The sequence below is a fragment of the Crassostrea angulata genome, chromosome 4 (genome assembly GCF_025612915.1).
Source record: "Crassostrea angulata isolate pt1a10 chromosome 4, ASM2561291v2, whole genome shotgun sequence".
In the NCBI taxonomy this organism is placed as follows: Eukaryota; Metazoa; Mollusca; class Bivalvia; order Ostreida; family Ostreidae; genus Magallana; species Magallana angulata.
Window position 1 is genome coordinate 8,219,132 of NC_069114.1, and position 25,727 is coordinate 8,244,858.

General features: G+C 34.0%; 1 protein-coding gene across 1 annotated transcript; it reads right to left on the reverse strand.

Moving 5' to 3' along the window:
- Window positions 1–395: 395 nt before the first annotated feature.
- On the reverse strand, window positions 396–16,930 carry LOC128181921 (uncharacterized). Its single transcript, XM_052850501.1, has 6 exons — window positions 16,637–16,930; window positions 16,266–16,353; window positions 13,968–14,150; window positions 12,525–12,607; window positions 8,926–9,025; window positions 396–1,102 (listed from the first exon to the last, which is right to left on the reverse strand). The coding sequence occupies exons 1-6, from the start codon at window positions 16,928–16,930 to the stop codon at window positions 873–875; spliced, it is 978 nt and encodes a 325-aa protein (XP_052706461.1). The 3' UTR covers window positions 396–872.
- Window positions 16,931–25,727: the final 8,797 nt, after the last annotated feature.

Sequence of the window (25,727 nt, forward strand, 5' to 3'; positions counted from 1 at the left end):
ATCTTCTGTGGGTTTTGTAATAAGTATCCCGGATATACTTCCGGTAGTGAGGTGGCAGAATTGTCTTACTGCGAATTCGCTATAAATACTTTACGGATATAACGAATTACGGATATAGAAGTAAATTCATCAGTCCCCTAAAGTTGGCAATAATCGAGTTTTACTGAATTTGTATTTTTTTTATTCGAATGCACTTATAAAAAATATTCAAAAGTTCAAAAGAGAATTCTAAATATGCTTTTATATAGTATATCAAATATGCATACATGTATTAAGGTGTATATTAAATAGACATAGATTCGCTAGAAGTTAAAATAAAAGCAACTAGATGTCAGATAGATATGTAAAGATGATAATTGTTAACTAAATGAAATATTTCAAATCTAATTAAACTATCTATATTTGCTAAATGGTTATATTTATAAAGTAAACCCGATCTGAAAATTTAAGGTAGATCTGATGATTAATATGTTAACTACCAGCCTCCTTAACAAACAGTCAAACAAACGAAGAATGCCTGCCATATCTATTTGTGAATGTAAACAAAAAAAGGTTCGATACCAATAGTGCTGAGCACTCACAAAAATGAATGTAGTTTTAATTACTACATTTGTCAAAATTGCCTTGTTCATCCACAAAATTCTAGTAGGTCGAATTGATACATGTAATGTTGAAGTCGTTTTAGTTACCAGAAAAAACCATTGTTATGACAACAAACCTCGTATTACAGCAGCATTACAAAAGTCGTTACTGCAGAATCAATTCAAGAAACAAATTTACTATAAAATATTTTGAAACATGAATGCCTTAATCATAAAATTAAGAGACGCAAACAAAACCGAACCCGACACTAGATGCTGGTAACCTGGCTGTCATAAACCAAGCTGACGTTCGCAAACATAACCATAACTATTTGCACACGGTTCATCTTGCCAGTATGCAGAAAGAGAAGTCAATAAACAATTTTCTCTTGTTCCTCCATCAGGTTCACCGGCTTGCCAAGAATTGTAATTGTCGGTGAAGTATCTGCCAGAAAAGTTCCACCTCCATATGCCTTCTTGTCCGTTATCAGAACCACCTGTCCACCACAAATCAATAGGCCCTGTTTGTAATTTAAAAAAAACTTGATAGATGGAATGTAATAGCTGTCAAAAATTCAAATTGTTTAATATACATTGTATTGTTATTCATACGTTAGATGGTTTTCGTCATGTTACATTATATGTACGTGTCCGGATGTATGGTACATTGATTTGTCAGTCTAATAAAGCCTTAACAATACTTATTATTATACTTCCATGCACAGGGGCCAAGCCCGTTTTAATATTTATTTCAATGTAACCATAAATAAAGGCGTCGAACTCTGACCCAGAGAAAAAACTACCAGCTTGCTTCAAAAGCCTAATAAATCAATAATTTTTTACAACACTTGCAATTTGCATGTATTTTCATAGGCGTCGGAAGCAAATTGAAAGTGGGGGGGGGGGGGGGGGGGGCTAGACTAATCCACGGAAATATTGAGAAAACAGTAATTCCCAAAATCATGGAAATCCTAATCCGTGGGGGTGGGGAGGGGGGGGGGGAGTATACCTATACTTCCAAAAAAAAATTTCTTACCCAAGTTTTCTTTTTTCCAAAATCATGAAATTCCTAATCCGTGGGGGGGGGGGGGGGGGGGGGGGGGGGGGGGGGGGGGGGCTAGTATGCTTCTGAATCTAACTTCTCAATCTTTCAAGGTAAATTTAGGAACAATAATCTTTCCTGCGAGAAAAAGTGGGGGGGGGGGGGGGGGCTGAACCCTCTATCATGCTATGTTTCTAATGGTTAGGTATAACTTTGCAAAACAAGAGGCCCAGGGGCCACATCGCTCACCTGAGCAACAATTGCCTTAATTCTGATCAAATTAGCATTACAGTATCAAAATATCTTGACAACTGAGTACAGTAGATCTTGCTAAAAAAATTGAAAATCTGCCAATTTTTATCAACTTCTTATTTTTTGGTAAATACTAAGCCCCTTTTGTTGTTGTACCTGTAAGAAGATTTGTCTCTATTCCTATATACCCCCCCCCCATTTCATGGCCCCATTTTTCTCTAGGGAATCATGGTTTCATCAGACTTAAATCTGCATAACCTTTGCTTTTACACTAAGTACTGAGTTTTGAACCGAATACTTTCCCAGAATAGTTTTAAAGATTTTCTCTTTATATTCCTATGTAAAAATTCAAACCGCCATCACGGTCCCGCCCTACCACTAGGGACTGTGATTTTGCAAACTTGATTTTACACTACCCGAGGATGCCTCTACACAAGTTTAAACCCTTTCTGGCCAAAATTCTTTAAAAAGAAAATTTTTAAAGATTTTCTCTATATATTCCTAAGTAAAAATTCATCCCCCATTGTGGCCTCACCCTACCCCTGGACTATTATTTAAACAAACTTGAATCTATATGATCTGGGGATGCTTCCACTCAAATTTGGGCTTTCCTGGCCTAATAATTTTGAGAAGAAGACTTTTAAAGATTTTCTCTATCTATAAAAATTCATCCCCCATTGTGACCCCGCCCTACCCCCAGGGACCATGATTTGAACAAACTTGAATCTACACTTCCTAAGGATGGTTACATGCCAATTTGAGATTTCTTGGCCAAATATTTTTGAGAAGAAGATTTTCTCAATATATTCCTATGTAAAACTTGATCTCCCAATTGTGGCCCCACCCTACCCCCGGGGATCATGATTTGAACAAACTTGAATCTACACTACCTGAGGATGCTTCCATTTCAATTTGAGCTTTTCTGGCCTAATAGTTTTTGAGAAGATTTTTAAAGATTTTCTCTTTATATTCTTATGTAAAACATGATCCCCCTATTGTGGCCCCACCCTACCCCCGGGGACCATGATTTGAACAAACTTGAATCTACACTATCTGAGGATGCTTCCACTCAAATTTGAGCTTTCCTGGCCTAATAGTTTTTGAGAAGACTTTGGCTCAGGTGAGCTAAAAAAGGTTAAGTTTACAATACAATAAGTTGTTAAAGTTGGTTTCTGGAAGAAGAGACTTTGAAAATTTTCTTAATAAATATTGAAATTTTTTTTAGTTTTTTAATCTTTAGTTTTTAAGATCTGTGTACAAACATAGAATCGTGAGCAAATCTCTGTATCTTGCTTATAATTCGAAGCTTACCAACACTCAAATATGGTTAGTAAATAGAAATTGTAAACAATTAAAACACAAGAAACATGCACTATAACAAATAAAGAACATATTTTATTTTTTCGAAATGAATCATATATGTACATGTATATACCTACATATTTCCGACAGCGATATCAAACTCTATTTAAACTGAATAAACTCGAGAAAATGCCGAGCATCTCAACAAAACCTATTGCATTAATATACCATTACGCAAAATATACTGCCGAATTACCGATAGAATGAATTGTATTTCAGTACTTTTTTGATACATCAGATTTTGCTTAATTTGCGCAGGTAAACAGTTAACTGTTTGATTTACCGAAGTCTCTGTTTGATTTGATACGTAAAAACCACGAAATACAGACGATAGTTCCCAGGTTACAAAGCATAAATAATGAAAACGAAACGAAAATCAGAACAAGCTAACACCAACGTCATGTGTGAAAACTGTCAACGCATTGAAATATTTAGCCTCAATTTACTTCACAAAATCGGCACCAATATATTTTGCATGTTTCAAAAATTTCCCTTCATTCGCGAACTGTTACACAACAAGCAAATTCATCATAGTCAGATCGACCCTTTTTCGTATAATGTCATGGCTGCTTTAAACAAAGAACCTCGTTTTAGATGTATGGAATACGAGTCTTGGTAAAATGGGTACGCAAACCCGGGCCGTGGCAAAATAAAAGCCGGGGGCAGATCGGCAATCGTCAATTCCAAATACGCATTATTTTGCAGCAATATTTACAGCAAATATAAATATACTGGTCCATCAAATATCCTGAAATTTTAATGAGATTGGCAGATTAATAACTGCCAATCTTTTGTTTTGCCCAGGCCAAGTCTTGTCTACCCATTTTACCGGATGCCGAATCCGAAGCTATTAAACTGATTGAAACACGCCTTTCCTTTATTATTATTTTCGTAATAACTCAGATTTGAAACAGAATTAGACCTTAATTTTTGCAATTTATATTTTCCTTCCCATAAGGATAATATATGCTAAACTACGTTGAATTGGAATCAGTAGTTCTTGAGAAGAAGATTTTTTAAAATGCACCCCCCTTTTTCTACAGTTTCAAGGTTTTCTCCGCTTTGAATACAGATCGGACTTTTATTTCTGCAATTTATATTCGCCCTCCCATAAGGATGCTTTGCGCCAAATTTGGTTGAAATTGGATAAGCGGTTTTAGAGAAGAAGTTCAAAATGTAAAAAGTTTACAGACGGACAGACAGACGGACGGACAGACGGACGGACGGACGGACGACGGACAAAAAGTGATCAGAATAGCTCACTTGAGCTTTCAGCTCAGGTGAGCTAAAAAGTGGGGGGGCTAAGCCCCCCCGGTTCCGACGCCTATGATTTTTCAGAAAAGTAATGTCTAAGATACACTCATGCCGAATTTCAAGTTGATGGGTCATAAAATAGCGGAGGTATACGTCATTTATCTCTCGAAGTCGCCAGTTTATTTTTACTCGGACATTTACCGGTCCAGGGCTCACGATGGGATTTTGCCAGACCGGCCTTTGCGATAGAAAATGTTAAACTCAATTTAATTGGTTAATATTCCTGATGGTCCAATCAGAATCAGTCTTTCTCGAAGACGTCAAAATGGCTGGCCCTGTCAGAAGTCTATGTGGCTGCAGAATAAAAGTTGAGTTTGGAGAGTATTTAAGGAATTTTATCGGAATTTAAAGCTGCTTGGTCCTATTTATTTGTTAATACAGTATTAAAAATTTTTCAATACAAACTATTTATCGTAGAAAGTTGTGGACTTTCTCCTATTTACACCAGCAGAATCAGTCTCCTTTCAAAGTTAGAAATATTCAAAGTAAATAAATTCTCTTTGGTCAAACGAAAAAACAAACCAAAATGCATCACGGGAATGTTTAAAAAAAAAGAAACCGTTTGATTTCGTCCCTTGAATGATTGGGGTCATTCAACCCGCATGCTATGCATTGATTGTAAAGAAAGCAAACTTCAGAAATACTAGCGAACAAAACGTACACATGTTTATTTGAAATTTGTCTGATCTTTTCGACCTTCATTCTATACGATGACAAAGTTGTTATACAACCATACCAGTTTCATCGTCAGGGGTGAAATTTACCATGAGGCGAAATAACGCGGTACCCTTTTAGGTAGTTTGTTTTGTTAGCAAATTTTGTACGCATTTTTCTTCATTGAAATTTGGCTTAATATACTGAGAAAACTATTGCAATGTCTATTGTTATACATATACTTAGCATAACCATCGTTTAAAAGCGTGCATAAAATTTGATATAAAATCGGACCAAGCAGCTTTGAGGATGTAAGTAGCGTGTGTTTGATGTGAGATTTTAAAAGATTAGTGCGAATGTTTCTCAACTTGTTGCAATACTGCTGTTGTCATCCGAAAATCCCATCGTAAGCCCTGGACCGGCAAATGTCCGGCTTCACAGTTGCGCCAGGTCCATGATCAACTGCGATTTCCCCATTATAGCTCGGTTTCTGGATTAACAAGTTTGAATATGAATCAGGTTTTTAACTCGAAGTAAGTTTTGTAGATTTATCCATCGCTTTATAATCTTTCAACGATTAAAGGGGATCGATAAACTCATCGATAACTCTCTGTTAGGATTTCGAAGAATATTTCATGTACCGCATTCGACATATCTAAAATCGACATGATTATCGTTTTCATAGTGAATGAGAACTATTTTTAAAATGTAATAAAAACTACTAAAGCTTTTATTAAAAGGGGGACTGACTGCAAAGTTGTAGTACTGCACCAGAAAAATACTTTAAATCGGTGTTTAGATATAACAAAAACTATCAATTAACCCCCCCCCCCTTTACACAAAAAATATGAACTGTTAAGAATAAAATTTAAAATACTGTAATTCGTTTTAATTCCATTCTGTTAAAATTTCACGATTTCTCAAAAAGTACCAATCGCGATGGTTTTAATTTCACGCTGCAAGATATCAATTTTAAAGATCTGTATATGATAAGAGTTAATTTTGGCCCCCATACTTCGCCATTTTTTAAGTGTTTCCGGTACAAGAAAATGTTAACTAATTTTTTAGAAGAGTTGATATAAAATATATTTTTCATCTATTTATTTGATTTATTTGCACTCACTGGCAGTATATGACGTCAGAAGTTACGCCATTTCTATAATTAATTCAAAATCAGTCAAAAAATTGACATTTTTCTTATCTATTTACGAATGGGAAATATAGAGCGCATGCTTGAACAAAGAAAATTCTTTTGTCACTTATTAGTCTTGGCTAGATACATCTCTGATTAAAATATTTTATTTGTTCAAGAGTGCTCTCTATGTTTTCGGAAGGAAAAACTGCTTGAAAACAAGCTGTTTTACGCTAAAAATGCAAAAATGGCGGGAAAAGGTTGTCTTTATAATGTTATATTTCTGTTGTGGGCACTTGAATCAAAATGAATATTATGTAAACACATCACATACATATCTGTACTAAGAAAACAAAGAATGATAGTAAAATGATGATGTTCATTTTAGGGGCCATTTTAGGCCCTTATAATATATTGTCCTTTGCGCGCTTAATTTAACGTTTACCGTTTCCTAAAATGCACCTGAGGCGGTAAGTACGACAGTACTCTGAATTAAAACTCCCTTATTATTTTCTGAATTAAACTGACAAAAACTTACGTGTCTAGGTAACACTACAATTGGTTCACTTTTGATATAATCTTCCGAGAGTAACATGTCTATCCCGAACTGGGTGAGAAACGGAAAACTTGGAATTAAACAGTTTAATTCTCCTACATTGCCAAACCCTCTTCAAAACGCCGACGAGACAGACAAACATATTACAACTATATGCAATGAGGAAGCCGAAAAGGTTGATTCTACCCATACTAAAAAAGGAGAGAAACGAATATTGCTGTTATTCATCTGAAAGGCGAACGAAAATGGCAAAATACACGATTAAAAATGGACCAACAAAACCCGCTGCTCATTTCAGCAAAACACTGGGAAGAAAAGTGAATGAAAGTACTGTTAAAAGTATTAAGAAACATTTCCTAGCCAGTCTAGGCAAATCGACGGAACAAAGGTTGCCATATTCTCCCCGTGCAGAGGTACGTCGAGAAAATCATCAGTCAATACGTAGAGCGCGTGCGTGGCACATTGGATTTACCGTTGAGGCAAAAAACACTGTGTATTTTTGATGTTTATAAGGCACACCAAGACAAGTTCCTTCTGAATTTCATGGAGGAAAAGGGTATTAAAGTTGTGTTTGTACCAGCGGCATGAACCCACAGTTTACAAACCCTGGACATCGAAATAAATGGCCGATTTAAAGAATATCGGAGTTGACATGCGCTTCTTTAAAATGAAACCCATCCATACGAAATGGCTCATAAAAGCAACTGACCAGCTTAGTAAAGTGGCAGGGGATAGTTTTTTTGGTAGAGGAAATGTTAGGCAGGTAGTGCTCAGATATGTGATTTAATTTTTCAGTTGATTTTTTAATTTGCTAAAATTGGTTTGCATGCAGGGGACACATGGTCCCGACTCTTGAGAATTTTTAAACATTTCAGAATAAAACAAGTACAACTTACATATAGCACTCTATAGAATAGCCAGGGACGGTCTCAAAATTTTCTGAAAAATTGCCCTTTTTTCACGGGTCCAGCACCACGCTCCAGTCCCGAACAACATAAACAACCATAGGATTCGTAGCTTAATGTATACCCATTAAAATAATCACCAATTGATGGGGGGTCAATAACCTTCTTTTCGAGTGACATTTCGTGTTCTGAAACCACCCTACTTTTCAAGCTCAAAACCGAAAGTGAAAATTTTAGCCACAGTTTCATTCCATATCTGATGAAAAGTGCTAACAGTTTTAATTAAAGTGTCATATATCGATGAAATTGACAAGAGCTCCTCTTCACTTCTCCTCTTCTCCTCTTCTGAATTCAATAAATTTTCTAGCAATGTATACCCCTCAAATAACCAGCCAAACCTCAGGTTCTCCCTTTATTTCAAAATTTTGACCGGGTCTTTCGTTCGAAACTATCCCCTGCCACCTAAAGACACGGAATTGATCGCTCTGGCATTCGACAAAGCTGGGGTATAATTAGACAAAGTGATTCCGACAGTGTTCAAATCTTTATTTTTTTGCAATTGACCAGATTCATTTAAAATTGCATTTCTGTATCTGCACTGCCTTAATATGTGTAATATATGAAAATTAAATGACACAAACACTTACAGTATTTTTTTTTAATATTGGTATTCATTGCAATGCACAATCAGAGTTATCTCTCTTTGTTTTACAACAACTATAGTACCATGCAATAAACAAAGTATAAGTATTGATACGTTTTTGAAAACTATGGGTTTAAATTCACAGAAAAATGATAAATCGCGAACATAGTGAAATTAAAACCATCGTTCTGAGCAGTTTAGAGGTGAACTTTTTCGTATGAGGTGAACCATGGATTAATAGGGTCATTGTCAGGGTTCTCTAGGTGGAGAGGTAAGAATAAAAGTAAGTGGTGCTGAAGGTGGTTTCCGTTAAGCGTTACATGTATTACTGTCGCGATATACGGATTATGAATAAAATATTAGGGGCTGAATCGGTGATCTAAATTTTTTATCAAAAAAGATAAAGACCTTGTGTTATTGTGTAAAGTTAATAGACCTCATGTACGAAACAAGCGCCTGTGTTCAAATACCAAAAAAGACTCACAAAATACACGTTGCAGCGACTCCAGCTGTTGAGAAATCTGGAGGTTTTCCTGCAGGGTGTCTATTTCAAGCAGGTTTGCACCAAGTAGATAACACTGTTCCTAGTATGGGAAAAAAGACGTATTTTTTTCCTTCCTCACAAAACGTCTTGTAATTAAATGCATTGTTTTTGTGATTATATTAAAGGTAAAAACGAAATAGTTACAATTGCAAAAAAGCGTACAGTAGTTGGCCATAATTTAGTTTCCAAAATAGTCGATATTAACGTAGATCTCGTCATTTTACATGAAGTTTTTTGACTAACTACTTCTAACAACAAAGCATAAATGACAAGGCAAACATATATATTACTTTGTATTATATCCTAGGATATGAAATATTCTTGCAATTGTCCTCGTTTAACGATGTAAAGGCTCGTATTCAATATAAATGAGACTACTCGAAATGTCAACTACAACTTTTTCTAGGTCACAGAAAATTCGGATTTCGTTTTTTGACCTTTATAACCGTATTATTAGCATTTTTCACATAATTTCAATGATATTAATGTCTGAACAGTTTGTAAGCCAAACTATGTGTTGATACTGTCTTTCTGCTTTGTTTAAATGGGCCTAGAATTCTGGTTATCTTTATGTCCCCCGCCGCAACGCGGAGCGGGGACATAGAAATGCCGGGCGTCCGTCTGTCCGTGTTTCCGTCCGTCACACTTTTTTGTAAGCGCTCTCGTGCCTACAAATTTGACGGATTTTCATTAAATTTACACGAAATGTTTATACCACTATTACCTTGGTCAAGTTCGAAAATCAGCACTGGTCGATACTTTTTGTTGGAGTTATGAGACTTTGACCACAATAAGGCCAAAAAAAAAATATTCCTTTTTCCTGTCACTTGACCAAAAAAATGAGGGTAGGTAGGTAGGAAAAACATCTTATTTTTAAAAACTTGGAGCATGTGTGTAATAATGAGAGAGATGTATATTCCCAGTGTTCAGTATGTAAATAGATGATTTAAAATTTTCAAAAGTCTTTGTATTGTTGATGCATGTAATGTATAGAAAACAACAGGCAAAGAAAAAAAAAGAGATTAATTTTTAAATTAAAAATAAAAACTAATATTATTTGCAAAATTTAATCTACGTGTATTGAATGTATTTATCCTCTTCTGGATAAATATTTTTGTATTGTATTTAAGCTTAATGTCAATATCAACATGATTAATTAAATCACTCTCTGTACTTCCATGTATTTGGGGTATTAGTCCAACCCTCTGACCCACTTACCACCGTACGTTATGTAAAGGATCTGTTTAATTCTCAAGATAATATAGAAAGTAGTTTTATGATAAGTTTAACATTTATTGTAGTATTAACCACTAACAGGTTATTGACTAGCTGTAATATCAGGATTTAAAGTAATAAACATTGTTTTTGTAATTTCCAATATACAGTATGTTGTTGCATCACCCGTATTTATAACCACTGAAGGTAAAATAGTCGCAAGTTATTCACCACAAGGTATATTTATGCAGTAAAAATGTCTGTAGATTAATTTTCTATCATTCTTTCGCCAGTGAGGTTAATTTACACGATTATGAACTCAGAAGACTTGGTCATCTTCACTTCTCTTTCTGAGGAAATTCTGGCGAAGTTACCGATCACCACCATGATCACAAAAAAACTTTTAGGGTCGGAGGGTAAAAGATAGGGTCGGTCGGGCGACAGGAAACAGGAATAATTTTTTTTTGGCCTTAAATGACTCTGTTTTATCCAAAAATTGACCTTGTAAGCGCTCTCATGCCTACAAATTTTGACGGATTTACATGAAATTTATACCAAATGTTTATACCACTAATACCTTGGTCAAGTTCCTAAATCAGCCTTGGTCGATACTAGTATACTGCTTGACGGCGGGGGACCCAGGAATTCTATTCTTGTTTAAATAACTATTGGCGATTTTTGAAGTGACGAACAATAACAAATGAGAAGCAGTCTACTTATAGTGGTTTTGCCTTGCTGTAAAACAAACTGTCTGATTTTTGAAGGCATGTTTTTGGTTGTCTCTGGGGACTTTGAAATTTGATTCAGTCATATCGCAGTTACCTAATCTTACATCTTCCACTTCGAGTAACGATTTCACCATAACTCCGGTCTTCCGTATTTTTATATTTACATAATAGTTTCCGCTGTTTATTCCGTTGATCCTTCCAGTTTAATGTATGTGAAAATCCCAAATATGACATCTGTGTTACGACTTGTTTCTGTCTTCCCATACTTTTTTCTGTGGTTCGTCGCCATGTTGTTGTGCAGACAATGAATATTTACCAAAGGGAAATAACTCCTAAATGAAATTGGCAAAAACCGAAAAAAAAAAGTCGGAGAATCATTGGGCACCTTTTTTAATTCTGGCCATCAAAGAAAAATATGCTTTATTCCTTTTAAAATGTACCTTACGGATAAAAATCTTACGGCGGCCATTTTGGGAACTAAATTATGGCCAACTACTATATTTTTATAAGAAAATTGTCCATACCAAAATGACATGTGTAAGCTAAAATGAAATTAATTTCATCTTCTAATAACTATCTTGTATAAATCGGTGTAAACCTACTTTAGTTTGCTTGTGAGGAATTCAGGTGAGATTTGCAAATCGATATTTTTTGCGCGAATCATTACACAATTAATGTATTTTTTTTTTGTTTCAGATAATCTTTATTGATGTTGCTTGTAGACCAGTATCAACTATACGTGGTTATTGCATATATATTCAGAAAAATAAAATTTCATTATATTTCATATTAAGAATGTTATAATTCATTGTTAAGAGTTGTTTATAATAAACTCTCATATGTAGTTACTCTTACTCTAGCAAAAATAGTGTATTGACTTAAGCACACATCATGAATGGAAAACCATTAACGCTGAGTTGACTTAGTTCTTGAAAGTTATAGATAAATTCGATGAAATCTATTCAGAAACATTTTGTTTTCCTCAGTAAACCTACCTAAGAATACAAGTAACATTTTAAATGGTACGAACAATTTAGGTCTTTTTGTAGTCATATGTGTTCTTACCCAAGAATTTAATATGATTAGCTCGCTGTCATTGATTAGTCATTACCCAACAGACTATCCAATAGACTGGACTTTAATTTGGTTTGTGTAAAAATGACTTTTATACAATTTTTCCAGGTATATTTCGAAAACTGATACATAATGCATCGTACAATTTGATAGCTTTAATTATTACGGAGTTTAATTTCCATCTGTAGCTCGTAATTCTTGTCGAAATAAGTCCGAAAATTATTAATATAAATAATCTGCGTGATTATTCAAATCAATTAAGAAACTACTTGCCATGCAAATTTTATATAGCATCAATAAAATCTACACTCGTCACTATTTCAGTGCTTTGATTAGAGTTATGCATATAGTTACAATTTCAAATTTTCGATTCGATTCGATTCAACGAAACAAAGTTATTTCGAACTACAGGATTCGTTATTGAATTATACTTTGTAAAAACAGTTATCTTTATTTTTTTAAAACAAATACTACTTAAATGTTTTAATTTCTGTTCTCTGGCGATGCGTGTTCAATATCTACCTTAGCTAAACTCCATGATAAATGTTCCCTCATGAAGCAGTATTCTCTGTTTTCGATATTTCTTTTCGTTCCGGTACATGTACCTATAAGATATGAAACACATATTCATGAGCACTATTTTAAAATAGTTACTATTTAACAAGGAATACGACTAAGTCACAGAGAGAGAGTTTTGAAAATAATACGGCTTTTCTATTCTCAATATGCATGTCATTAATAAGTGTTGATCAGGTCGGTTCCATATTTATCAGGAGCGTCGTTTAACTAACATCTTTCACATGCAACTAGGGCATCATCTTTTCTTTCAAGTCTCATATGCCTGTACAATGTGTTCAGACAGGTATTCCATTTTTTTCTACAACCATTTCAGCATACTCTAACTTCATTACAATATGCTGTTATTGAGAAATCATTGTTTACAACGCAAATTCGGTATCTATCATCAATTTACAGATCCAATTTTTAAATGTTTTGTCGTATAATTATTTCAGTTTCACAATCATAAATATTCATGTACAATTTCTCCGGTAGAGTACTTCGTCTTTATGTTTATATCCTTAGTGTGCCTCAATTTTAAGGCACTCCAGGTATTAGTCAATAATCGACTAAACTGTACTGTTTTATACCCTTGTTTTGGCCAATGACCGAGGTCTGCATTAGCAAGCACTATAGCACTAGTACGATGACTGGTTAGGCTTATTTTATCGGTAAACAATCCCTATTAGAGTTTCAAGTAATGATCACAAGTTTCCTGGGTATCAACCTCAGACCCCCCCCCCCTCCCGGTAGCCTCCTTTGTGTTTACATCTACTAGAAGCTAATGGCTGGAAGCCGTCATCATATGAGAACACATCGGACAAATACTGGAAAATATGTACATGTACTTACACTATGGGATGCCGTGGAAAAGGACTATTCAAGACTTTTTTATGCTAATGTTTTTATTTTCGTGAATATGTTTGTTTGTAAATTCATTGATGTTATTTGTAGATAATAATTGTAGATACTCATTTATGTTTATTGATTTTATTGCTTGACTGATCAGACACACGACGGCGGTGTTGACGTTCAGTAAACAATTTCACTTCGATGCAAAAACTTGTACATGAAAACAAACCTTGATATTAATTTAAATTGAACGATAAATAAAAATTTGTCAAACAGTGTAACATGAGACCCCCTTGCACGAATATCATTTGCACAGAAATTTTAAAGTTTTCTGATTAAAATAGCAGCTCAATAAAAAGAGACCGACAGACAGACAAATAATGTTAAACATATACATAAAAGGTTCCTTTATTTGACTGTAATAAGTAGGGGTATTCTTTGTAACATTCCATAATAGACGTAGATATTTTTTTCAAAAGATAAAGAAAAGAGAGTCACTTAGACGCTCAGATGTGCAATTCTTATATCGTTTCTTTTCATGTGAAAAATACAAACTTCTGCATTTTAAATTGACTGTCGTCCAGGAGGCGTTCCAGAGACATTGAACGTGTCCATCACCACCGGAAGGAACAGAGCCCTCAGCGCACACCACTGTATGTGTGTTCCCAAAATCCAAGGACATGTTGGACTTCGAAAGCTCGACGTTTGGACGAAGATTTAGAGTTGATGGATGACACTCTGTTTAAAAAGATCTAACATGTTTTTGAATGTAATATTATTTTGTTCAAGATTTTTTTCATCCTTTATCCCGATCAAAATATTGAAGAGAGTAAAGAGAACCGTGCTAATTGAGAATTCAATAAAGAAAAGACCAATATCATATTACTTGTGTCAAAACTTATCATATTACGTTGTTTCACTTGTACAATAAATGTTGGACTCTTACATACAAATTCTGAAATGACTTCTACCTGTATAATCTTATACAAAGACACACACCTGTTTTTCGCCTTTTCTCTTATATTTCCATATTCAGATTTTCGTGAAAAAAAATGCACCCGTATGCATGACATTGATAAACAATAACAGCACAGCCATTTTGTAATATCTTCGTAATGCTTTTAAATCAGTTGTAATTAAATTAGCTTAATATATAATAATTTTAAATATCTACTTTACATTATAAAAATACCATGAAATTAAATCGTTTCAATTAAAAACAAATATACCTACGCCCCTCACTACTTGCAATGTGATACATGATGACGCAACGCAGACTTTAACTCATATTGTAAATTATGAGTATATGAACAAACTGGGTGGATGTAAGCACAAAATTTACAATATGGCAACTTGTAACTTACACCCATCTAGCAAATTCAAAAGTTTCAATATAATAAAAGAAATAAGTTAACACATATTTTTCGGTCTTCCTTATTGCATTAAATGATTGATATATTAATAATTCTGTTGAGCACATTACACATGTATGTTAACCAAAATTATGCCGAGTAAAGACCCGCCTGACAGAAAAAAATATGGTTTTACCATACTGCATATTTTAGCAGTCTATGTATAAAAAATACAATTCAGTTCAAAACCTAAGTAAACATTATACATTTATTATGCGGATGATGCAGATAATATTTACATAAGACTTAGTGTTTGACACTAAATAATAGTCCTTGCGTTGATATTCCAGAAAATATACAGAAAAGCTTTTGTTGATTTCCTTAATTTGTTCTTTTTTTTATTTGTAGAAGATAAGTTTGATATTATAATATAATGTAATATGATATAATATTATGTGCTCTTTGTTCGGTAAAGTGTTGAAGTAATCTAAATATTAAAAACAATTAATCTTGGTTTAGTAATAATGTAAGCATCTTTGTACATACTGAAACAATAATGAATAAATTAAATATCTTAGTCAAATTCTTGCTATTGCTAGTTCCTTAAAATTGATCATATTTCCACACACTACAAACACCTGCACATAACGGCGGAAGAGAAACAAGTTTACGTATGTGCAGTGCTGTGTTGTCAAGGACTAATGGCATAGCTATAGTTTAAAGTTTACGCATCTAATTACGCCGTTTTATGATATGCAAAATACGCCCGACTATGTATCGGTGCAAGTCCTTGGACTAAAACAAAGTTAAGCTCAAAACTTACTTAATGAAACGAGCTCCAGGGACGTATATACGTCCCTGATCATAAGCGTTTTTATCTTTAACGCATAAAGATAAAAAAAAATGCATGATTAAGACAGGTATATTGATTATAAGAACAGATAGTTTTTAAAAACTTATCCGGATTTATAACTACATGTATAACGTAACACTTCCTGTCTGGAACAGCACCCGTGCTCCGACTTCGTGCCGACGTTAAAATATATGAAATTTTATAAAATTTTAAAAATTAAAACTTTGATATGTATACGTAACGCTATCGAAAGTAATCAACATTCTGTATTTTAAGCATTATCTCATGTTCTTTTCATTCCCACACTTATTTTTAATTATAATAAATTGCAACATTCAACAAATTTATAAAATAAATATGAAATTATTTTTTTGCACGAATCTGTAAGACATGAGTACAATCCCTGCTTGGACTTCATAGTATTTATCTGTGCGAAACAATTTAAAACCTACTTTTGTCAAAAATTGCAATAATTGAAAATTTTAAAACGGTTAAAATATTTTGATGATGATATTCTTTTACCAAAATTAATATTTACAGGTTTTCCATACCATTAAAGACAAAAAACAAAACAACAAAACAAATCGTGCAGAAGTAAAAATAAAATTAAATTGTAGAAAAAGAAAAATACTGAAACATAAAACATACGAGACAAAGTACATCCATGGTTGTCTAGAGACTCTATACATTTTTCAACCTGTGTACAACTGGAATTAAGGCATCTATCTGTCATCAACTACAACAAGTGATACAGAAATGAAGTTAAAAATAGTAGCGTTTTTCTTCTTCTAAAAAAAGAAAGAAAAAATAAAACATATTAAAGATTGTTTTATGCTCAAACTCTATCAATATCGTCAATGATTTAACATTATCTAGTCAGTATATTGTAAATGATGCATTTTTTTTTATTCAGTTAAAAGCTCTTCTTACAGATTGAGATCCATAAAAGCTTAAAAGTGCATAAATATTACTAGTAATGTTCTGTCTATATTTCTTGTCTCATTGGTGAAAGCGCTTACCATAGACCAATGCTCCCTTCTACCATAGACCCATCCGACCGAGTCTGTAAGTACCTCGTCCTCTATAAGGTCACTGGCGTAGTTTAACTCACAGAATATGGCTGACCGTAGGTAGTTGAAGGACAGACATCCGGTTCTAACTATACATTCTTCCGCACAATCCAGAGGGCTGACCCTCGAAATGATGGTCAGGAATCTTCCTTCAAGTCTCTTGTTCCACTGTAAGTAATCATAGCCATCCTTAAGTGTCAACATTCCTTCACAGACACAGAGGAGCAGTGCAATCAACTTCATGCTGTTCTTTACTTCATTAACTCTCGATGACGAGCTTAATAATTAGTGTCGAAAGCCCACTTAACATTTTCTTATATATCTTTTTCTCAACTATGTGCGATTTCAGAACAAACCTAGCTGACAATTTAGCTGGATAAGGACACTTTCAACTATCACAAACATATTTTGTTCTTCACCAGGAATTGAAAATCAATTCAAATCTACTTTACATCAATTGAAAAGAAAAAGGATTTTGATAGGTTTCATAAAAATTGCATGGATTTTGTTTGAAAATATACAAAACATACAGTAATTTCAAAAGACAACCACTAAATCTCTCGAATCGATATCCTATAAATGATAAAAGGATATAAAAAAAACTAATTTGTTGAGTAATATCAGCATAATTCCAATCTCAAAAATATCAAAACATGGAATATATGATAAAATCTTTTAATTTTTCTTCTTATAAAATATGTATGAACCGCTAATGTAGTTTTAAAAGGAGATTGTTTTTGAAAAAAAAAACAAATTAGAAAAGATACTGTATAACAAATAGTTTAGTCCTCTTACATTTTTCATCACATCATTGGATCAAATCAGTACGAAACGTATACGAAAGCAAATAATTGTGCTTGTTTAGCCTACGAGTTGAGTCTATTAGTACGCACAACGATTGTTTATGACCTAAATATCATGCTTTTGATACAGAGTAGACATGGTTCAGAATTCTTGTTGAACCCTTCTTCCGTTTCAAATGGTTATCTGTACAAGATATGTCCATCAGACTCAACTTTACAACATGCTCAGTTTAAATAGAAGCGGACAAACATGGCTACACGCTTTTCTAAACCACATTTGGTTTTGACTGGGCAATTATTTATGTGGTTTGAATTCAAGTGTGAATAATGAAAAGGTCTGAGTTAAACAAGCTCAGGGGAATATTCATTTTGTAATGGCCGCAAATTTAATAAGATGTTTTCCATTGAAACTATCTGCATCTGATTTTACCAGTTTAGATCATGTTAAGAGGCTTATTTTTATGATTAAAAGTTAAATATTAAACTTTAAGATTAGGAAATACCTTTTTTTGATTTTGCATTATCTGGACGTTTTATTTTACCCCCGTAAATAAAAGTTTGGGGTGTATTAGAATCACCTGATCCGTCTGACTGTCAGTCTTTTTTTCTGAGCATTTGTGCACAGGTCATATTTTCTTAACATATGAGGTTCTGTTATCACACATTTAATTTATTTAGAGTGTGTTTGAAATCATTCTTTAATTACTTGACGATGTATTTTTACAATCATTCAAATTGACATAGCCTATTTAAAAAATTGAAAGTATGGTTGGCAGTCAGATTATAATTTCGTTTTTTTATTCAGTCTTATCAAACTGTGATGAAATGCTTTTGCCGATCTATGTCCGTACGTTTGAGTTTAAACTAACTTTTAACAAGTTTGCAATTGTATAATAGTAAACAATAAGTGCACATTTACATGTATCTTTGTATTTTGTGTGTATTGTATGTTCTTAATCAACTTGATCATGGGCAAGGTAGGTTTTCTTACAAGTGATACAATACAACACCTGGGAAACAGTTACTTATCATATAGGAATATTAGCAAATTTAGGGCAATTTAAAGTCGCGGGGATATTTTTCAGGTTGGCTTCAGAGTTAGATTGATAATATTAAAATAATTATTGTTATTCTCTAATTCTAACCTGATATGCTTGTTATATCACTGCTGCCTTGAACTCGATTATTTAATTAAGATGTTAGTCTTTATAAGAAATTGAATGAGGTAGTTAATTTGCATCACAAAACGACATTGGAAATTGTACTGTAACAGTTATTAAATGCACACATCTCGAATTACTTTCAAAAATTCAAATGCAAACTATTTTGTACACATTTTCTTTAGTGTATATTAATTATAAGTCGCAACCATTTCCTGTGTATAGTGAAAACAATCCAAGGGCAGAAAACGACATGCCCTTGGGGGTTTCACACCTATTCAAGACAAAAGAAAATCTCCAAATTGCGTAAGGCTTCGTCTAACCGTACAATGCCAATTACCTATCTTACAGAGGAGGCTTCTTGATATTATTAAGTGTCGCTGATTTTATCTTCTGTCTTCATATATATGTGTGAGAGAGAGAAAGAGAGAGAATTAATAGCCTACCCCCTCCCCCCACTTTCAATTTCCTTTCGACGCAACTGCATTCATTTAAAATATACTAATTAAATATTCCTAAGTTTAGTATTCATAAAAGAATTAATACGGACAGTTTACATTGTGATTGAATCCAACATTAAGTTTCAGATTCCACGTCCTTCACCTGTCAATCAAATCAGCCGGCGAGCTGCACCACATGCTCCTTCCATGGCAAAGGAATACAGTTTCGTTCTATTAGATTTCAAGTAAAGATAAAAAGAAATATGTCTAACAATAAAGTATTTAATGCTGTTTGTGATGTTTAATTTAATGGTTGAACCTGTGTAAATTTTAATTCGTATAGATTACGTTATTAAATGAAAGAGAAGACTCATCTACCTACTAATTGTTGCCCCTGTGCCACTTTTTATGCAAAGTTTTCTGCTCTCCATTCCTTAGCAATTGCTCGGCAGAAACGTATAACTGAAGCGAGTGAAAAATAACATCGGAAATTTATGCACAGTTTGAAAATACACGCAGTCAAAATTCAAAGAGCAAAGGCATAAACGTTATCATATATATAACTGATTTTGTTCAGTCTTATATGGAAATTACATTCATATCCCATTTGTTGACAGGTTCTCTGTAACAAAAAAATCCCGCTCCTTCCAAAATCAGAAAATCTGTAAAAATAAAGTTCAAAAACCAAACAGAACAATTAAAAATCTTATAAGCAATTATAGCACAGATGTCATGAACTTCCTTGCTTCAGGCCGAACTTATAGCATGTATGACAGAGAAAGAATCAATTGTACACATGTAACAAAAGATGTTGCAGAGCAAAATACGATAGAAAATCTTGATAAAGAGAAATCAAGGAAACTAAAACCAAAAGTCAATCATGGGAAATTTAAAAAATATGAATTAGACAAAGATGCTTTTTTCTATATCAGAAATTAAGCTATACCCAGCAGAAAAGCCTGTTAACTGGACCAAATTGGTGGGTAAATACAACATTACTTATCAAGGCAAGCAGACCAGGAATTCTAGTTAAGTACTGATGAAATTTTATACATCATTGCCAAAATACCAACCGATTCAATAGGTCCATGCGAGTGAGCGGTCGAAACTACACAAGAAAAGTGAGGAGACCAGAGATGAAACTTGGAAAGAGCAGGGTATCCATACCATCAGCAAGATCTGCAAAACAATAAAAAATATCATTGAAAACAAACTTCAGCAAAAGTACCTGTATATTGGAGAGCGCATGCATCAACCCATAAGTCAGTATTACCAAATAAAAAAAACAAAGATGGTAATCTTACAACATCTGAATGATTAATATATGGAAGAAATATTCCCATGACAACTGTCACTAAGGAAGACATGGAACGTTTTAGCATGGCTGGAGTTCTTAGTGATAGAAGTAATAGCATCCAGGAAGCATTCCGCAATATCCAGAAGGAGCGCAATGCACCCGAACCTCTTAAATAGTGGCAAGAAATACAGAATGCATTTCACTTAAAAATATAGCACAAGCAAATACGTCTTCAGATAAGGAAATAAAGCGAAATCCATAGGTGCAAGATCCAGGCTGTAGGGGGGGGGGGGCTGCAAGAGTTTAATAAATCAGCATTTTCATTTTCAAACCTTCAATTCCAATTGTGGTTCCAATGGTAAATATTTGTCTTATAAAAACAGCCGCATCTAAGAACCTTATGGTCTCCATCAGAGTCGTTCTGCGTGCACACAAAATTTAATGATTTAATGACGACCCGGTGCTCTAATGTATCCATTTACGCTAACATTTTTATTCATTGTTCTAGTGTTGGTCGTCCATATTTGGTGATACAACGGTCAGAAATTCTTCAATTTTATTGAAACTTTCATTAAATGACCTTTATAACTTATTGTGATCTCATATGAAATATCGTTTATTTTTATGCGCTTAAACTGTTCATTTTCTTAATAAGGGAAAATGCGTACAAAATATAAAACAATTAAAAACTGACATGCTCCGTGAAGCATATCTTTCAAAATAATTAATCTGTATGTTTTTAAAGGTGCTTTTAAAATAAATCTTTACATATTTTTTTTAGAAAATCGTCAAGATTAAATATGAAAAGTATCGCTGGTATCATGCGAATAGTCTGCTCATAATTGAACTTCTCCGCGAACATTTTTTAACAACCCTCCTCGTATGTTATAAAACTAATGACTGTAAGGCCTTTACATCTACAAGAGCCGAGTGATCGTCAAATGACATAGACATACATTCCTTAGCTGAACACCGCTCGTAAATAGGCACTGTCCGCCATATTTCTCTTTCAGCACCGCTTTCCGTACAACCCCTATATAAGCCACAGACTTCTCAACAGTCTAAAGTAACTCGCTGTAGAGGTTTTACCTGTGTAGACTTACATCTTGCTTCTCCGTGTTACTCGGTTGCCATGGCATTATCAAGTTTTATGCACTTTTCTCACACCAGTAGAGTACTAACTTCAACAAAACTGGTCAATGCATTATTTACCAACAGAAAATGTACATAAAAAAGAATTAAATGCATTAACATCCAAAGACAACGAAAAGAATACTACACGTCGGCCGCCAGTTTCAGGTGTGCAATCGGGTGTAACAAAATCGAAGGGTTTATATACCAGTTATCCTTGTGACAGTGCCTATTTACGAGCGGTGTTCAGTCGCTTCCAGTATTTTACATTTCCTACCTGGAATAAATTCTTTAAAAATAAACTGTCCACAAAACCTTCAAAATCCAGAAAACAAGGGCTTTTCAGACACTTTTTCGATTAAATAATAGAACCAAATGATTGTCCATTATGAGAAACCAGTAACGGTTTCTGAAACTGTTTTATCCACTCGGCTAATTCCTCCATAAACCTTTAAACTAGCTATGCTGTACTTCAACTTTTGGTTATATTTTCTTTTTTGCTTGTTCGTTCCAGAAAAGAAAGTGGGTTTTTTTACGCGATGACAAGTTTTCGTAAAACTGCAAAATCAAGCAAACAACATGAAGCATATATAATTATATTAAAAAAGACAATAAAAATACTAAACTTTCTTGAAAGAATTTTAATATTAAATTTATTGTAATATTTATACAAAAAAGTTAAGGCAAAATAGAAACATAAACAAATTTAACTGCAAACAAGAAAAACAACAAATCTCAGAGAGCACCATAACCAATGTTTTTTCATTGTTCAGACACAACTGCTGCCACTCTAAAAGGAGTTGACCCAGCTCCACCATAAGAACAGTTTTTGGATGCTTTGATTTAAACGATGTTGTTAAAATTTTAATTGCCCTGTGTGCTCCCCTTGTTCACCAAGCGGTCCACATTTTTCAAGAAATAATCAAATACTTTCTGTAGATCAGCTATTATATCATTCCCTTGGATATATTTTCCGTAGGAAAATTTTTGGTTTATATTAAGTCCAAACTGAACTTTTATTCTGCAGCCACATCGACTTCTGACAGGGCCAGCCATTTTGACGTCTTTGAGAGAGACTGATTCTGATTGGACCATCAGGAATATTAACCAATGAAATTGAGTTTAACATTTTCTATCACAATGGCCGGTCTGGTAGAAGTTAATGTGGCTGCAGAATAAAAGTTCAGTTTGGGGAGTATTTAAGGAATTTTATCGGAATTCAAGGATGTAAGTAGCGTGCGTTTGATTTGAGATTTTAAAAGATTAGTGCGAATGTTTCTCAACTTGTTGCAATACTGCTGTTGTCATATGCAAAATCCCATCGTGAGTTCTGGACCGGTAAATGTCCGAGTAGAAATAAACTGGCGACTTTGAGAGAATAAAGACGTATATCTCCGTTATTTTAAGACCCATCAACTTGAAATTCGGCATGAGTGTATCTTAGACATTATTTTTTCTGAAAAATACATGCATATTGCAAGGGTTGTAAAAAATTATTGATTTATTAGGCTTTTTAAGCGAGTTGGTAGTTTTTTATCTGGGTCAGAGTTCGACCCCTTTCTTTATTTATGGTTACATTGAAATTAATGTTAAAACGGGCTTGGCCCCAGTGCTTGTAACATGAACAGAAATGGCGTTCAAGTTGTTTTTTTAAGGATTTTCCGTCTGAATTGCCTTTGACTGCACAATAGAAACAATAAGTCCGATGATTTATAGTCTTTAGGCCTGAAGTTGAGTATTTTTTTCTCAGTTCAAATAATGTGCTGGTAAAATTCATGCTTCTTTGTATGATAAAATTCAGTGTTTCTAAAGGTTTTAATGAAAAGCAGCGTTTGTAAAAATACAAAATAATTTCAACTTTATAAAAAATATATATGCAATACACGAATTTCAATTAACTGTTTGGAAATGCTTGACGCCTTAGATTCTGGGAATTGTTGTTGAAGCATTATCTATTTTTTTTTACTTAAAATCCCCTGTCCATTTTCTTTAACATCTGTAATGAATAAAATATATTAGCGTTGGGCATTTAATTAAAAAAACCTCATACACACATATTAGATTTCATGCCAACAGATGCAAAAATATTGCACTGTCTACTGTATAAAAAATAAACATTTGTGGATTTCTTCAATTGCCATATAAGATTCCATAGCTTTTAATGACTTGTCCCAGTTTTTGCGACAACCGCGATCCTTAGGAACACTGTCTCTAGCTGTTACAGAATCTACAAGCGCTGAATCTGTACTAGTATGACAGGACTTTACCACTGTTGCCTTCAATCATACCGACATTATTTTCAAGTATGATAACATTATCTCTTTTAGCTCACCTTAACCGAAGGTTTAAGTGAGCTTTTTCTAATCACCTGTTATCCGTCGTCGCTAGTCATTATTTCAATTTTGGATCATAAACTTTTTCACGCATACTGTCCTTTTCACTATATTACCGTATTGGCCCTACCCCAAGGGCATGAACCCTGATCCCGGAGCCATGAATTTTACAATGTAGGGCTTCATAACTATGCAATGCATTTACTTTTTCTTTTAATGAGAGTAGAGAAGATTTTTAAAGGTTTAAAAACTGTTTACCATGAGGCCATAATGGCCCCGCCCAAGGGGCACTGCATTTCCTAAATTGGTAGAGGGCTTTATGCACTTCATGACCATGCATTAAGTTTATTTGCCTTTTTTGTATATTAGGCCTTGCCAATAAGCCCCCAGAATTGGCAAGGTCATCATCTTCACAATGCCTTACTTATTAAGATGCCATACTGAAGCAATGTAAAAAAAAAAAATGAAAAATATTTTTCATCAAAATTCTGACCAAACCCCTTTAATGGGAGAGAGAGAGAGAGATTGAGATTGTCTATGTCTAAGGACCCTTCGAACTAAGAGGTACGTCATATTCTTCTGCTGAAAACAATATGATAATGCTAAAATGTGCCAAAATCTCGCATTTACGGGAATGTTTTTATTACTGTAAAGAGGGATGATCGGAATCGTTCCCAACCTATTCTAACTCTTCAATAGTGCACACATAATTTCTTTTTTCAATATCTGCTTGCAAATAAACCTGGCTTAGTAGGACACTTGTAATTTCAGCTGATGAAATGCAGAGATGATAGATGCTCATATTGCACAATTAATAACCCACCCAGATTTCTCTATGATGTGTTTGAAAAGCTAATTTCTTACCCGACCCTGTGTTGGGATGTAATGGCAGATTCAAACCATTTACTAAGGTTTATGCCACTGACACATCCGATTCAGATAGACTCTTTTCATAATAAACCTGAACTTGCAGAAAAAAATATTTGCAATTGTAATGTAAAGATTTATATTAACTTTCATTAATAGGCATAAACTGCGGTTTTACAACATATTTAAAATTAAAAGATGAAATATTTATTTAAAACAGAAACTGCCCAGCTGTTTGAAGGGGTTTGCTTCCACCGTGGGAAGGACAATGACTTAGCAGATAATACAGATATCAACAACTAAAAAAAATCAAACAACTAAAAAAAATCAAACTTCATTGTCAGACCAATATGTAATGCATGTGTTGCAAGTGGAAAGGAGCCAGTCACTCGTGCATCCAAAAAGCAGAAAAAATTAAATTTTAATATCAATTGTTCTATGTTTATTAAAGCTGTATGGCTAATAATGTAAACATACTATATTTGCCGTGTACAATATTTTGTCGGTTATAAGTGTTGGAATAAGTTGGGGTGGATTTGAATTGTGTATTATTCTTGAATATATATCCATAGTATTTAGCTATGTACTTGATTAGCAGAAGCCGCATTCCGCCAAAAGCGCTAAGTAGAATACACTTAAGCATTCAATGTGTACATTTATTATCAGCAAAGATACAAACGTCTTCACGTGTTTTGAAGATATTAATTTTATTTTTTAGGTCACCTGAGTCACTCAGGTGACCTATTGCTATTGGTCTTCGTCCGTCGTCGTGCGTTAACAATTTTACATTTTTAACTTCTTGAAAACTACCAGGCCAATCGTTACCATTTTTGGTGTGAAGCATCTCTATGGTAAAAAGAATCTAAATTGTGAAATTCATGGCTCTACCACCCCTGGGGTGCCACGGGCGGGGCAAATTATGCAAAAAAAACCAAATTTTCAAAAATCTTCTTCTCTACTTCCACATATGTGAGGAAAAAACTGAATGCATGGTTATGATGTCCATGAG

Excerpts from the sequence above, each read along its gene's own strand:
- LOC128181921 (XM_052850501.1), bottom strand. The coding sequence starts at position 16,930 with ATGAAGTTGATTGCACTGCTCCTCTGTGTCTGTGAAGGAATGTTGACA. Across the intron at positions 12,608-13,967 it reads AGTCAATTTAAAATGCAGAA|GTACATGTACCGGAACGAAA; the intron begins GTTTGTATTTTT and ends CATATCTTATAG. Across the intron at positions 1,103-8,925 it reads GTCGCTGCAACGTGTATTTT|GGCCTATTGATTTGTGGTGG; the intron begins GTGAGTCTTTTT and ends AATTACAAACAG.